Raw genomic sequence first — 16,170 nt, 5'->3', positions numbered from 1 at the left:
GAAAAAGTCTCTAGTGCTTTTGTTGCATGCCATGTAAGAGATGCTTCTTGCCCTTACATGTTAACAGAACTATTCCAAGAATAGTTCAAAATGAAGGCTTTGGCTTGCTGGACCAATTTATTGATTTGAAACTTCAGTGTACTAACATAGCTGAAAATTAATTAGTGAGAAGATAAGTGATTCTTCAAGTATTCATAATACCATCTTACACCACTTACATCTTTCATGTTGTTAGCCCCATTCTTCATAAACTCTGCTTCTAGAAAAATCTAACATGGTGCCATTCTGGGGAAGTGTCACTTGGAAGTGGAGGTGTCACATGATCATTGCAAGTTTTAAGCTCTAATAGAAGAGAATATCTGTAGCTCTTTCACAGGGTTGAACTGTGAAATCCTTGGTGCTCTCTGAGCTTGGCTGTTTGCTTGCAGACGCTTCATTACCCAACTGGGTAACATAAGCATATTACACAACTGATGATGTTACCTAGTCAGGTAATTAAATGTCTGCAAGCAGACAACCAAGCTCAGAGAGCACCAAGGACTCCACAGTTTTAAGCTCATTTAAGCAAAGTGAGTTTAAGTCTCACTTTGTTCTGTATTTCTGGTAGGTCTCCAGTTACTCTTAATTATTAGGGCTATGCAGTGCCTCAAAGGTTCTTCAGACCATGTGGGAGCATGAGTGTAGCTTCAGTCTGCAGTTCTTTAAAGCAATGTCACCTTTTTCTGGAACTGTATAGCTGCCCTCTGAAGTTGCTGCATAATCCCAGAAAAATATGCAGCTGCTTTAAAAAAAATTACTGAAAGGTGCTACATGCATGCCTCCAAAGCCACTTCAGAATCAACTCTAAAGCATTGCTCAGCCCTTTTAAAGAAAGTGCTCTGCTTTCAGCCTTAACATGGTAGAAGTATTACTATAGCAATGAAAATATGTGTTTGATATGAATGTATGTGTATGGTAGAGTTTTTTTCCCTTAAGGAATACTCTTATAGAGGTCACTCCCAAATTACTCCTTTCAAGTAAGTATTTATCCTCCACTTCTCTTTTTCATTTCATTTTAGGGCAAGCGTTATAAAAACTCCTTGGAGACTGTGGGAACTCCAGATTCCAGCCGATGCAGGAGTGAAAAGAAAGCCATTAAGTAAGTCCCGGTAGGAATTATTGGAGTGAATGGGTTTGAGGTGTTTTGAATCAGTCATTGCATAAAGATACTTCACAGGGATATGTTGGATATTATACCTTCAAGCAACTTTGTGTCTGTAAACAAGGCATTTCCAGTCATTCTGATTCCAGTGGTCCTAAAATCACATTCCTATCTCCTCCACAACCCTATCACTAGAAATCTAAGTGCAGCTATACTCCATATACTCTTGCATATTATTCATATTGTTCAGTTTGGGTAATGGTTCCTCTGTTTCCATAAACACCATGTTGTTCTGCAACCCTCTCATCAAGTAACGTTGTTTCAACATTCAGCACACTAATATTCCTTCTGGTATTAGCTCAGCACTTTGACTTACCTAGATTATGGCCTTCCCTTCTTTGTAATATCCCATATATTAAGATTCCAGGGTTACTGCATCCCCCAAAGGCTCAAGATTTCAAAATCTATTTAATTCTTGCTATCCATCTGCCTTCCATCTGGTCCCAGGCCATGTACAATTATATCTGCTCCATTAACACTTCCCCATATCATAGCCTTCTATCTTCTTTTTTAAAACACAGCCCAGCTTAAGGAGCCATAAGAAGGGAGACCAGACACCTTCCTGTTAACTGTTAGCACATGGGCAACAAGCTGAACATAAGTTACCTCAACAGAGCGTTTCACACTATTGTGAAACATGTCCTGTGGCCATCATTTCAAAATGTTCATTTGTATATAAAAGCTAACACACGCAAACTTTGTAAAATTGTTTTCTCTTTTGCATGCTTTTTTAACAATTTGTAAGTAGCCAACTAATTTCCTCCAGACACATTCCTCTATTTCAGATTTTATCTCCTTCCCCATATATTAACAGATGCAAGCTTTCCAAGAAATGCCCAGTGTTATCTAATGTGTAAGCCATTCTCACTTGTTATATTCCAGTCAGTAGAAAAGATTAATGTTTCTTCCATCTTTTGACAAATAATAAATTCTCTACATGGAAGAGCATTCAACTGATATTTTCAACTGTATGGTCCTCCAGATGTTAACAAACTGCAACTCCTAGCAGCCCCAAGCAGCATGGCTGTTAGTGAAGGGTGCTAAGAATTGCAGTTGAGCAACATCTGGACCATATGTTCCCATCCCTGCAGTAGGATTTAGTCTCATGGCTAGCTATAGTGTCAAAGTTAATATCCAGAGGACTAGAAAAGACTTGTTGTGCAACCACATAGATGTTTACATGGAAGTCTCTGTAATAAGTGGTTTAGAAGTACAGGTTTAGTTACACAGAAAAGAATCAGACCTATCCTTTAGACCTTGCTTATGGAAGCAAAATAGGGACACATAATAGTAATTAATCTTCTCCTGGCATGTGAAGCTACTGTACCAAACTGTGGGATGTTAGAAGCCTTTATGGTTACCTCAGTTGTTTCCTTGATACACCAGTATAGCTCTACCTATAACTCAACTGAAAATGGACCATCATTCACCCATTTCTTTTATTTCATATTGCAAGGATATTTTAAGGTGAGTTAAATTTTTATGATCATTGCACATAGCAATACATCACAGTGAGATGATGTTTCTCTGTCGTGGTCCCATAATTTGAATTTTTGATATCTGTGCTCCCTTGTAGTGGGACTGATATATAATCTCATCTTCAGGAATTGTTAAAAATGTTACACTTCTGGAAAGCATGATTAAGTAATGATTTCCATAAAATAGCTGTTTCACCTTCTGATATAATCACGCAAGCTTTCCCTTGGTTCTTCTCTGACATCTGCCTATGGGATTCCCAAATCTAATTTTCTACACTAAAGAATGCTGTGGAGTTTTGAGATTTGCTTGATGACATTCAATGAAAAAGCTGGATGAAGGAACCTTGGTTATTGCCCCTGGAGCTGTGGCGATTTAGTAAAAGAAGTGTTTACCTTAAAAAGTATGGGCATCTGCAATTCTACCTGTATCATCTTCAGTTGGGTACAAACCAGTTGATAAAATTTCTGTCCCTCTGTGTGCATTCATGTTTGTGCATGCCTTTATATGTAATTATGCATATGTATAACTGTGCATAATATATAAATAGGTATTTATATGTTTGTGTGTGTGAAAATATGTATATATGTATGTTGAAGATGTGTGCTCATATATATGTGTTTGTTAATTCCCTGGATGCATGGTCTCATCCATAGCTTGTGGTTCTGGGTGACATTATTAGCCAAATCCTTAGTTGAATCAGATCCATGGATGCAGTGCTCCAAGGCCATCATAAATGTGCGACTTCGATAGTTGTTTCCCTGTGTGCTTTTGATCTCTGCACATCTTATCTGGAGGTCATTAATAATTATGCTGAGGGTAGATCAAGACCACCACAAAACAATAGCCCTAAGACATCCTAGGGAGCTGCCAGTAAACACTGAAACAGTTACAGAGAAGAATCTGAGATTCTCTTCTTACACTCTGCAGCTGCAAAAATGTTTTCTTCCTTAGCCCCATATTGAAAGGATTCTACAAAAACTCTGGCTTGAAGGCACTTGCCTGATCATGACGGGAACAGGCAGGCAGGCATAATGGAGAGGTTGGCTTCTCCACTTTTTTGCAACACTTTTCACTTTGTTTCCATTCTTGGTACCTTGTGGATGAACCTTGAGCTCCTTGATGAACCACAGCTGTCCTTTATAGCAAACGTTTCATCTTCCCTCTATAAGTGCTTCAAGAAGCCATCAGAAAGGCTTTTAATTCCTGAAAATGGCAAAGACAATAGGTGAGTGGCAAGAGAAGTGGATGCAAGCAGATAGCCACAACGAACTTTAGATGTCTCTGATAAGTTTGTCAGACAACCACTTGACTTCAAAGGCTATTGTAAGATTTCATATGCTGTGACTCAGTTGCCATTGGAGGCACTCTAAATTCAGGAGGAGATGGTTGGTTAGATTCTAGCTGTTTACAGAATAGTGATATAACCTACTTAGCAAGCACTGTCAGCCCACAGACTCCAGCCTGAGGCAGATCACCCTCCTTGGCTCCTTCTGCACAGCTGAGCAGAAGATCTATGCAAGGAAATGCCACTTCCCTCAGGCTGAGTGGGGCCTCTTCTTGAGGACAAGCATCTAAAGTTTTATCACTTCCCATGTTCCAAAGCTGTAATGACAAGGACAGCAAGAAAGTCCAAAGCCAAGCTCTTGGTCCAATTAAGAATATTTTTTTCTCTATTCACTGTTCCCCTCCCCACAATTCCTTCAGAAACCATTTGAAGCCAACCCACAGTTGTCTTTGTGCTTATCAACTTAAAATGGCCAAGAGCAACACTGAAGTTTCTGAACTTATGTGAAGGTTGTTGGAGACATGAGCCAGAGGGATGGCTGAGGAAAGAGTTCCTGCCAATAGAAGAATGGGCTCAGTGCAAAGCTGTAGGAGTCTAGGTAAAAGCACTGGCTTGGCTGCAATTTCAGATACATGCAACTGACTTCGATCTGGGGTACAACTATTGTCAGTAAACCAGTTAGGTTCAGAGTAGATTCAGCTGCTGCAAAGCCCCTATGTGGAAGTGCCCCTAGATTCAGTATGACAAGTGAGTATGAGCTAAGACTCTTTCATAATACTGATACCTATTTTCCCACCATCACTTTACTGTACACTTGATGAAAGGAATCTAAATTAAAAAAAACTACCTATTCCAGTATCTTTTGGAAACTATCTCATGGGAATTATCAGTTAACTTATTCTCAAGGATCTTTGCTAATTGGCTTTTGTTGCTTCTCTCCTGCTTGTCTGATGCACAAATTCTGCACGGGAAACTGGAGAAGATTCCTTTCTCCCCACAACAGCAATAGATCTAGCTAATGTTCCCACTGTTTTATAAGGAGTGCTGCTGTTGTCCAAGGTGCTGCTTTGCTTTCCACAATATCCACTTTGGATGAACAAGATACAGAAAGGCAAAACATCCCCTGCCCCCAAAAGGAGGATTGCAGGTAAGAGACAAAGTAGAGTCCTGAGGAAGCAAGACTTAGAGTCATTTAACAGAAATTTCTTTAACCGGCATCCCTCTCTCTCCTTCTCGTTCTCCCTCACCATCAGCTCTGGAGATGCCTGCTCCTATCTTTTTCCAGCTCTGCCCATCTATACATCATCTGAGTGTGTATGTGTGTATGCGTGGACACTTGGGTAGGAGGCACAGAGCTTTACCTTCCACAGGAGGAGAAGTCAACACTCTAACCTTGCTGTCTCTCATTTTGGGTTTTTTTTTTCTCCTTCCTCCCCTTGCAGGAATTTAGATTCTCTCTCTTGTATTTCCCTTTGTTGTTTTTTTCTCCCCTCTCACCGGCTGATCTAGTGATCTAGACAGAGACTTTTGGAATAACAATGACAACACAGTGCAGCAGAAATGGAGCTCCTACCCTCCCAAGGAGTTTATACTAAACATATCACCTTACGCCCCGTATGGTGATCCACGACTTTCCCTCAAGTGAGTCTCTCTTTAACTGATTTGATCATACATAGTGAGTATATGCACACCCTCTTTCCCACCTGTCCCTTCCTGCTTTCCTCTTCCCCCTCCTCTTCTTCCCTCTCCCCCTGCACTCTACTCCCTCCCCATGGACATATGGCCATGGAGACGAGCAACCCCTCCTACCTCCTCTTTCTATCCTGCTCTTTCATTCAGTGGTTCACAACTACTGGCTGGTACCCATGGAATGTCAGACTTGTGTTTCTGCTACTCCAGGAACTCTCTCTTATCTGGGACTCAAATCTTGGTCCCAGTGAAATGGAAAATGTGGTCCTGGTAGGTTTGCTGAAACCAGATTAAGTCACTGACTCATAGAGTTGGAAGCAGGCTTTTCAATCATATGGCTGATTTCATAGGTGGGTTTGGATCTAGCAAGTCCAGTGTGATTTCAGCCAACCAAAAGGGTTGGCACTGGATAGCGGCTTAAAGGCTTCAGTCCTGATCAGAAGCCCTGCGCTAGTTTTTCCTTAAGGTCTTAGCTCAGGTTTTACTCTGCCAGGCTTATACGGTGCTCCCAATGGTTTGAGAACCACTGCCAAGCAACTCACTGAGAAAGGCCAGCCCCTTCTCTCCCTGTCCCCGGTTCCTTTGGCTCTCCTCTCCCTCACCCACCCACTCCTTTTCTGCAGCACAGGATGGGGTTGCCCGTTTTGGTCACCCTCTCAGCGTATTCTCTGCATCTGCACTGTGTGGTGATGGTGATGATAGTGGTAAGCTCTCTCACTAACATGGCTTTTTTCTCCCTTCGCCTGCACAGTGCCTCTCCTACTGGTCTTATCCATTGTTCAACCCTTCGTTGTCTATGGAATTAACTTTGGCTGCAATCATAACTTCACAAGCCAGGGCGGCCTGCTGCCTTTGACTGGGACAAAGGCTCTCCTTGGCCCTTTCTTTTGCAGTGCTGATATCTCTCTTTCTCTCTGTCTGTCTGTCTGTCCCTTGTCTGTCTGTCTCTCTTTTCTTGTTCTCTCTCTCTCTCTCTCTGTCTATTCTCCTCTTCTTCATGTGACCTCCTTCTCATTGCCACCTGCCACTTTCTTTCCTGACACACCATAGTGGCTCATTGCTGTCAGGGGCAAAGTTGGCTGCCTCAGCCACAGCTGGGTTGGCAGGAGAGCGAGAAGGATGCCATGGAGAGAGGCAGCGGCTCCGAGAGGACGGCATGAAGAGCAGCGTGTCTGCCCACAGCGAGCCCAGCATTGGGAAGGCGGGGAGAGGCCGATGGCAAATGGTGCAGAGCCACCTAGCAGCAGGGAAGCTCAGCTTATCCAAGTGAGTGAGAGTGCACCCCAGGCCTGGCGTGACCCAGCCTGCGGGCCCAGAAGGCATTGCCTCTAGGAGCGTGGAGGAGAATAAACGCACCCCAGTCCCATAGTGGTCTCCGTGCTGAAGTCCAGAAAAGTGCAGCCAAGTGTAAAGGCTGCTGTTACGAACTGCCACGGAATAGTCACAGAGTGGTGGGAATAATTAAGACGTCTTGAGGCAGATGGTTGTGTTCCTCGAAAAAGAAAGAAGGACAAAAGCTTGAGAGAAGAGGGTTTTGACCTTTCTAATGCTTTGTGGTAGATTGCACATAAGCATGTAAAAGCTTGTCTCCGGTTGGGTCAGTCTAAAAGTCTTTCCAGCTGACCATAGATCTTTCATCAATGGCTACATTGCTGGGGGCTTCAGAGTAAATATACTGTGAGTCACAACATAATTCTAGAGTATGCTCTTTAGACATGTGATTCATTCCCGTCCTTCTGCAGTCAAAAACCTTTCAGTATCCTGAACAAAAAGTTTTTATTCATATATTCCATCAATTTCTAAATCTAATTTGAATCCAGCTTTCATTGTTTACTCTGTTGCAAGAGAATCACAGTGTAATTTCTCAAAACTGGTGAACTGTTATAAAAGGGAAGGAGCAAGGGACTAGTAAAGCACTTGTTGTGTCAAGTATTCCCTAAGGAACTTCCCCTAAGGAATTTCTCTGTGAAACCTATTATTGCATTATGTTCTTAGTCACAGACCAAAGACCGATGATCTAGAATATGGGTCATATGTTTGATGATAAACAAACCTCTTGTAACTAAACTGGAAAAAAAATACTGAGGTACTGAAAAATATCTCAGTTATGCATCATTTATTTGATTTGCTAGCTTATTTTCATCAAATTTAAAAGAACTTCTGACAAGGAAGAAAGGAAGAATGGAAGCTGAGTCTGGCTGAACGCTAGCATTAAATATAGACCTAAACACTAATGGCCAAGCTTCTCTTAATAAAGATTATTGTATGCAATTATTAAGATAGCTTGTCATTTACCAGACTCTTTTGGTGGCCAACGCCCTAAAAGTGAGCCTTCTAACCAATCCTGGTGTTCCCTGACTCTACTCCTCCTCTTATTGTCTTTGCTTGCTCACATGTGCTCATTGGGAAAATGGAGACGAGAGCAGCAGCCTCCACTTTCTCTGTTGTGACCATATGGATTGGGTCCAAGAGCAGAAACAAAGCTAGTGGAAAGGAGAACAGGCAGTAAGAAAGGTCTTGCCAGAGACAGGTGCCCACTCAAGAACGTTTTCCCAAGAACCCCATGAAACCTGAAATGCATATTAGTAATAGTTATATGTGGAGAAAGTTGCACATGATGAAAGAGCTTTGGTGCTTCTTGCGCTACACAGTTCCCACCCCGAGGCAAGGCACAATCTATAGCAAAAGCAGTTTCCATGTCAGTGTGTGCTGTTTTCATGGGAATAGCAAACAAATCTCATGCTGTATGGATTAATGGGATAATGATTTTATCATGGATATTTCTATGGTGCTTCAGGCTGCCAATCACTGTTTTCAAAATAATGATATTTTATTAGTCCACTGAGAATAAAATGTGTTTTGTTAGATCAGTATTATAAGGGCTTGTAAGCTTGGAGACATCACAGTTGACAAAGCTGCTTTGCCCTTGTCACAACAGCCAAGCTCACCTTGCCGCTCCTATGACTTGCAAGATTACATTATGGCTCTCCCCATGATCCATGGAGCCCAAACTGTGTGCCAGTGAGCCAGTAAATCTTGTCCTGCCTCCTGTCCTCCTCACCAGACCAGTTATCAGACTAGTGTCAGTGAAAAGTTCCTCAAGCTGGATCTTTTGCATTTTCAAGAATTACTTTCTTTTAGAGCCTTTAAGTATATTTGACAACTCTTTTTTTAATACGTCATGGAATTCAGCATGGTAAATGTAGGGCCTCTCTGTGGACTCCTCTCAAGGCACTGACCTGCTTAAGTTAAACAAGGTGTGCCCTGGGATCATTTTGGAACCATGCTCCTTTTTCGTAAGGAATCAGCATCCCTGGGCCAGTTCTTCTTCTGATCTATAGCTCTTCAAGGGATCTCTTTGTATATTCTAATGAATATGAAAATGTGTGGGGGAAGCTGTTTCATAATGCTGCTTCCTGCTGTACTCCCAGCTGCAAACTCAAAAGCTCATAGTATCTAAACAGAGTAATAACAGAAAAATATGTCATTATCAGAAAAGGCTTGGACTGATTGGATTATTTCAGTTGGATCATTTCTTACAGCAACTCCTATGATAGAATATTTTATCATCCCCCATAACAGGAAGCAAAGATTTCCCCTAAGGTGTAGGTACCCACGGAATCATTCACTCTGAAGCCTACCATCGGTTGCTGGTCTACAGCTACCCAGAACGTACATGCAGTTCAATTTACTTTCTTAGGCGATGTCTTTTAAAACCATCCAGTCTGTGATACCTTCCAGGACTCTGTTCTACCTATTTCAAAGCAAAAAATCAGGTTCCATCTATTCTGTCACCATTTATTATCATGCAGAGAATGTAAATAAATAAATATTTTGGGAAGAGAGTATTTATCCAGGGTGTCAGTGAATACATAGGCAGTGTATTCCTACTTTCCTGACATTTAGTCCCAGACTTAGAGGTTTTTTGATCATATAGCATTTTCTGTGGTGTACCAATCTGATACACACACACACACACACACCTCCTAATGAAACCTCTTGTCCTTGTATCTGGCATGTGAGTTTTTGTGATGGAGTGCTACTTTGCTTTGTCTGTCTGGCTGAGATAGCCCTTCTGTCTGTCTGCTTGCACAGTGGCCTTGTGATGGAAACTGGATGGGAGTGTCTGTAGATATGTCAGAGGGCCAGGTGTGGCTGGTACAGTCCTTAAAGCACTGGGGCTGCTTCCCCCACATTATTACCTTGATAGAAATGGACGTATTCTACTTGCTCCCAGCCTGGAGGAGCCAATTTTAGTTTTCTGTGACTGAGAGGCTGAAAATTGAACTAATTTAGGATTTGATAGAAAACAGAAATGAGGTCACTACGTGTGGAGCAAGGAGGAGGAAAAAGGCCGATTTCTGCCTTGTGCCAAGCAGGAGGTAGGTTAGGCTTAGAGGTGGTCAGAACATAAGCAGAAGTACCTAAAACATGTCCCAAAGTAGGAAATGGGGAGAGAAATGACTCTTTTCTTATACAGATTTTCACAGTTCTCCTTTCTCTCTCTGCCTTTCTCTCTCTCTCTCTCTCTCTCTCTCTCTCTCTCTCTCTCTGTCTATCTATCTCTATCTCTATCTCCTGACTACTCTTCACCCTACAAAAATGCAGCAATTATTTTGTTATGACTTCCCTAAGCAATTTTGCTGATTTGGGTAAAGATGGTTTCAGGCCAGGGTCAGCAGCAAGCAACATATGCTAGATCCTGACTGCTATGAGATCTTAGTTCTGAATTTTCTTAGTTATGCTTAAGAACTGGTTTGGCTTTACTTTTGACACAAGTGACATATGACTACTTTTGTGACTACTAACCCCATCTGGCTGCTCTAGAAAATGTTAGGAGCAATAAGACTGGTGGGTAATGAGCTGACTGTGCTCCTCTCTCCTTTCCCATGTTCATTTGCCTGTTTCAGTGATTGGCTGTCTTTGTGAGATACTCAGACAAATGGCCAGCCACACCTTTCAGGGAATACTGTACCCAAATGTATCTTTCTTAAATGGAACAGTTTCACCAGTTCGCTTATTCAACCACCCTGTTGTATTCTGCTGCATTATACTTAATCATACATTTTCCATAATGTTTTTTTTTTGCCTGTTCATTTCTCCAAGTCCAGCTTTCAGTTTCAGTGCAAGCAGGGTTGTTTATAAATGGAGTTCAAATATTTTTTTAAAAGAAGATAAAAGGAAATATATTCTATAAAAATACATATTCTGTACCTCAAACAAATTATACAGATGAATGGTCCTTGCAATCTGCATTTGATCTCAGCACTGGAATTTCTGTAAAATGTAGAATTTGAGGCAAGAATATAGATGTTTTCATATTCAGTCCTGCAGGTAGGGCTGGAGAAAGACACCTATCTGAACCCCTGGTGAGTCAATGGAGATGATGAAGTGATTTGATATGAGGTGACACACACACACACACACCCTCCACCCCCACCCCTCCCCCGTTCCTAAGATACTTTTCAGGAATTTAAAACTTGCACAGCATATTTGATTCCTAGCAAAATGTGCAAGGGCAGCCTCATAGAAAATGAACAGCCCTGATCATGAATTCCTTCTTAGCCCTGCATGCTTCCTTCTGCATTGTCTTCTGTCATTATGATCAAACATGCCTGTTTTTCTCTTGTCTTTGGCTGTATGGGTAGCTGTGTTGTGCATCATGTTACTCAGTGACTTGTCCTGTGTGGTTAGTTGTGACAGCTTTCTGTGCTTCTTGAATTGTCTTTCAAGCTATATGTTCTGTCCTGTGCTTCACTGTCCACAGGCTACAGATCATACCTGCACAAGTTCTCTCACATGTACAGGTGTGTGGCCATCTTTTTTTTTCCCCAACCAGGGAACTAACTACACGTTTTGTGCAGATGTAGCTATTAGAGACTCAGCACCATTTTTTGTTTTGTGACTCTAGAAAAGCCTCTTTCAGCAAATAAAGGGCAAGAGAAGTGTTTAAAGATGCATGTGCCATTTCTTCATTACAGTTTGCCTCACCAAGAGGCTTACCCAGCTCCCTTCTGTTTTCAAAAGGCAGGCCTTTTACACTCCCCTGCTTTTGAACTCTCAGTTTCCTTTTCTGAAATGGTAATTCTTACTCAAACAAATACCCCAGGGCCTGTCTCTTATTCTCTATAGATATGTGTGTGTACATCACATGTAGTTAGACCCCTTATGGCCACTTCAAGCATTAATTTTTTTTAAAAAAAGGCATAACTCTAAGATGTTTGCTTACAGACATGTATGTCATGTAGATGCACTCATCAAGAAGCTGTTCTTGGCTGCAGATACTCTTCACTGAGTATATGCTCAATATTGCACACAAATTTATATCTCTGTGAGATGTGAAATGATGCCCAAATCAGATCCTCTAAGGACCATAATGAAAAAGAGCTGCAATTTGTCTGAATCCATAGAGATAGCCTTATGATCAAAAACTATGGATGTCATCCAGTCAGGTAGAGCCACACCAGAAAACAGTAGCATTGCTTTCAGACAAGAGACAAAGGGCTATTTCTTCCCTTACTATCAAGAGTTTAGAGGAAAGCTTAAGCCTAGGTCTTTCTGCCTTATGATGTGCTTCTGAGCTGCTTTAGAGGAATGAACAAGATGCGATGGCAAGAAACCTATGATGTCCAGCTCTGGTCTTGCCAAGCAGTCAAGAAGTAAACGAAGTCCATGTCAAAGAGCTAATGCAAGATCAACTGGTTGAATCTCCTCTTCCTTACCACCTCTGCTAAAAAGAAACACCTACAAATACATACAATTCCAGAGAACCCTTTCCTCAGCTTCTTTTTTCCTAGCTGCCCAAAATTAAGCTCAGATGGGAGCAGGGGAAAAGTAACCGTGGAAGAGGGACAACCACAGACGCAAAAAAAAAAATTTAATCTTAATTCCTGCTAACACATCTTGTCTTTCCTTAATTCTAGCAACTCTTTGGCAATCACACAAGCTTGAAGAAACAGACATGCCAGCAGCAAAGTTAGTTCCTCCCTCAAAGCAGTTTTCCTTGCTGAAGGAGGAGATAGGACAATATTCAGGAACAGCTATGTCTGGGTCAGCAAGCATTAAACCCAACACTCCTACAATAATCTGAAACACCCTTGCCTTAGTTGTAGGGTTGGACAGGCTCCTGAGCCTTTCACTGCAACTCAACAGTCTATAGAACGTGTGTTTCTGGTTCTCAGGCAGTTCTCAAAAGCATAAAAAGCTGTCTGTAAAGATGGCAGATACAATCATTGCATATAGTCATCTAATAATATAATGATGTGCTCTGGAGGACAGTACTACCCCTACTCAAGAGAAAGATGGGGCTGCAACTCTACTAGGAGAAAAATGGAGCAGGATATGTGATAGTTCTGAATATCACCACCATTTCAAGGAACTGTGTGGATTCAGAAAGAGCCAATAGGGAAAGCAGTTGTGGGATGTGCCACATGTCACAAGCAACCCAGCACAGGCACCAGGGAATTTGCCTTAGAAAGCAGTCTAATTAGCTTTGAAATGTGGGTTGGCATTCTGAGTCTCCTTACAAGCTTGGGAGAAGGAAAAGGAGAAGTGGCTTGTAAGCACTCTCATGCTGAACCCAAAGATTGGAAAGGATCTTGGGGTCAAGGAAGGGTACAAAATGGCCACAAGGCAGGGGACCTATGCTGCCAAAGATTCAGAATTAGAGGCACAACTCCCAAGGACAGTGTGTTGCTTCCAACCATGCCTGGCTGAGAGAATGCTGTGCTGGGGCATCTTCTCTTTAACACTCTGCTTTTCCTTCCTCCAATTTTGCCCCTTTACCTTCTTCTCCTTTTTCTCCTTTTCCTTGCCCTTCACCTCCGTAAGTTTTGAGGATTCCACCATGTCCACAGCCACTACCCTTGAGTATATCCCCACCTCAGCAGGAGACCCGAAATGCCAGCGCCCGCGCACCCTCTTGCGCCAGCAAAGCCTCCAACAGCCACTCAGCCAGCACCAGAACCCCAGCCACAGCCAGCCCACCACCAGCCAGAGCCTGGGTCACCTGCAGTCCCACACCAGCTCCTCCTCAGCCACTGGCCACCCTCGGGGCTGTCGGAGTGGGCAGTCACGGCAAGGGACCTCCGCCGGCTCCAAGCACAGGACAGCTGGTGGCCGTAGCCGCTCCAACCCGGGGAGCTGGGATCATATGGTGGGGCAGATTCGGAACCGAGGCTTGGATATGAAATCTTTCCTGTAAGTTTCTTTGCTCTTTTCACTTTCTTTCTGTATGACTTGCACTTGTTTATTGTTCTGTTTGGTGAATGTCCAATTGATAAGGTCCTGCTGTGGTGCAGTTAGCTCCTTGCTGATTGCAGACAAGACCATAATCTGCCTTCCTTATCAACCTGTCCTTTGCTGAGAAGCAACTTTCTTCTTTTAAACTCCTCAAAACCTGGATCATGATGCAGAAGAGTCAATTCTCTCAATACAGAAAAGACACTTCCTAATTCCACATGAGATTTTTCTTACTCCTACCTATTGCAACAATTCTAGTCCTTATGCTGTTTAATTCCTTACCTTTCTAAAATGTGCAGTGGAAATCTTCAAATACCACGTTCACTTTTTTGTTGTTCATTCAACAGCCACAGATAGAGACTTATTGTCCTCTCAGAAAATAAGTGCAATGTAAAGTCTTTAGAATATGGAGAACAGAGTCTCAGAATAAGGATCAGATTAGTCAATCTTCTAATTTATTCTCTATCCAGGTAATGTAATTTTCTGCATCATTTGAGCAACACTGGGGTGTATAGCAGAAGGGTGCAATTGTATCATATCCTCAAGTTTTCAGAGGAAGTGACTTGGGGGCTTCAGGGGCTGGAAAAAGAAGAAGCCACAGCTCCAAGACTACCAGTAGCCTGTGGAGTACAGTTTGCCCACCTCTACTGGTAAAGGTCAGAGCCCTGCTATAGACTCTTGTGGGAGCCTTTTGTCCCTGGAATAACTTTGCCTGGAGGGGGAGGAAGAAGAAAGCCAGCAAGCAGTGCCAGAGGATGAATCCTTTTTGGGCACTGACCTTACTGGACAGCTGGCAAATGTCTCTGAAAGGGATGTTTTTCCCCCCTTCTCCTTCCCAGGCATAGTCTTGTTTTCTTATTCCTGACACCCCTGCCTATCCTTCTTGCTGTGAGCTGTAAAAGAAGATTTTTCAGAGCAGTTTGAAGTGTGTGTTATTTTTAATCTGTTTTCAATATTATCCCTGTGGATGACAGCTTCTAAATTCCGAGTCCCAAGAAATAATCTGAAGCTTTGCTCTCCCCTTATCTAGAGGTGTGACAAAATCTCCCCTTATCTAGAGGTGTGACAAAATCCATTATTTTCTTTGGACTGGGGTACTGTCAACTATCCTTTACCTTTGGGTTTGCCTGTACAATATTCTTTCTATTAACCATTGATCTAAATGGCACATAGCAAGGCAAGGTTGTGGAGTATGTCAATACCAAGAAGTACATAGACATGTGTGAGTTTGTCCATCATACCTGGAAGATCTGTAAGTTGTATTTTATATCCCAGCTGAACTCTACCCTCATATTTACATACAGCTACGTATCACCAATACATACACGTCTGTATAACACTAGCACTAATAGGTTCTGCCTTCTTTCACTGGTGCTCAGGAATAGTTCAGATCAAGGATTCACCTACACAGAGAGATAATTGATTTAGCCAACAATACATTGCCTAGTGAAACGTAGCTCAGAGTCACGTTTCAGTGTGCATGAAATTAAGGCAGCATAACAGGTCCAAGATGGTTAAAAATCTGTTGTTAATCAGCTTTATAAACACTGTTGCAAGAAGTGATGTAAAAGTGTTTGTGTATATAGTGTTAGGAGAACATTGGGGTCATAGAACAATCCCATAAACGTATAAGAATAGGGTTAATTACTAATAACTACTGTGGTCATTAATTATGCATAGATTCCAAAGAGATCTCATAAACAGTGATGATGTACCCTTGATGCTATAATGTCTGTCAAAGTTTCAATGCAAATAAACAAAATGATTATGAGGATGGCAGCTGGTTTGGAAGATAAATTTCATTATGAAGAATGGAAGGCAGTGGATTTAGTTAGGTAGAAGGAGATTAAGAAGAAGGAACAAAGTATTTAAAAGAAAGCCAGAAAGAGTAGAAGATTACTCACAGGAGTCAAAGAAAGTAATGTGCGATCAGTTTTAATTTTAGAAAATATTTTGGTAAAATATGGTAGAACTTTCCTAACTTTAACAGCAGCAGCTGAGCAATGTAACATTGGTAATAATATCTGATGGAGGTTTTCAGAGAACAGCTTGACAAATATTTCTCAGGGCAGGAACTTCTTCAAGATGGAGTTTAATTATATTCCTTCTAGTTCTTTTTTTATTAATTACTGCATTTAAAATATTCCTTAAATGCTTTATTGGTGCAACAGAGTTAGCAGCTATTCTTCATAGACGCTTGCTATAAGAGACAGATTTTTGCCAGGCTGGAGTGGGAGACAACTATCCCTTGCTTTCCACCCAGGCTAGATCCTTC

At 41.9% G+C, this 16,170-nt stretch overlaps 1 protein-coding gene across 3 annotated transcripts in view; it reads left to right on the top strand.

The window, feature by feature from the left end:
* The window catches only part of SYT7 (synaptotagmin 7), a 246,870-nt gene that overhangs the window by 172,066 nt on the left and 58,634 nt on the right, over positions 1–16,170 (top strand). Inside the window, exons 3-6 of one of the 3 annotated variants that reach the window (XM_063289191.1) lie at positions 1,059–1,138; positions 5,475–5,606; positions 6,705–6,920; positions 13,485–13,853. In XM_063289191.1, the coding sequence (XP_063145261.1) occupies positions 1,059–1,138; positions 5,475–5,606; positions 6,705–6,920; positions 13,485–13,853 (797 nt within the window). The remainder of the gene's footprint in view (positions 1–1,058; positions 1,139–5,474; positions 5,607–6,704; positions 6,921–13,484; positions 13,854–16,170) is intronic. The other 2 variants (XM_063289189.1, XM_063289190.1) reach the window with 2 other exon arrangements.

Source organism: Candoia aspera, chromosome 1, assembly GCF_035149785.1.
Source record: "Candoia aspera isolate rCanAsp1 chromosome 1, rCanAsp1.hap2, whole genome shotgun sequence".
Taxonomy (NCBI): Eukaryota; Metazoa; Chordata; class Lepidosauria; order Squamata; family Boidae; genus Candoia; species Candoia aspera.
Note: the sequence above shows the minus strand (reverse complement) of the source record. Positions and strands in the feature narration are given on the sequence as shown.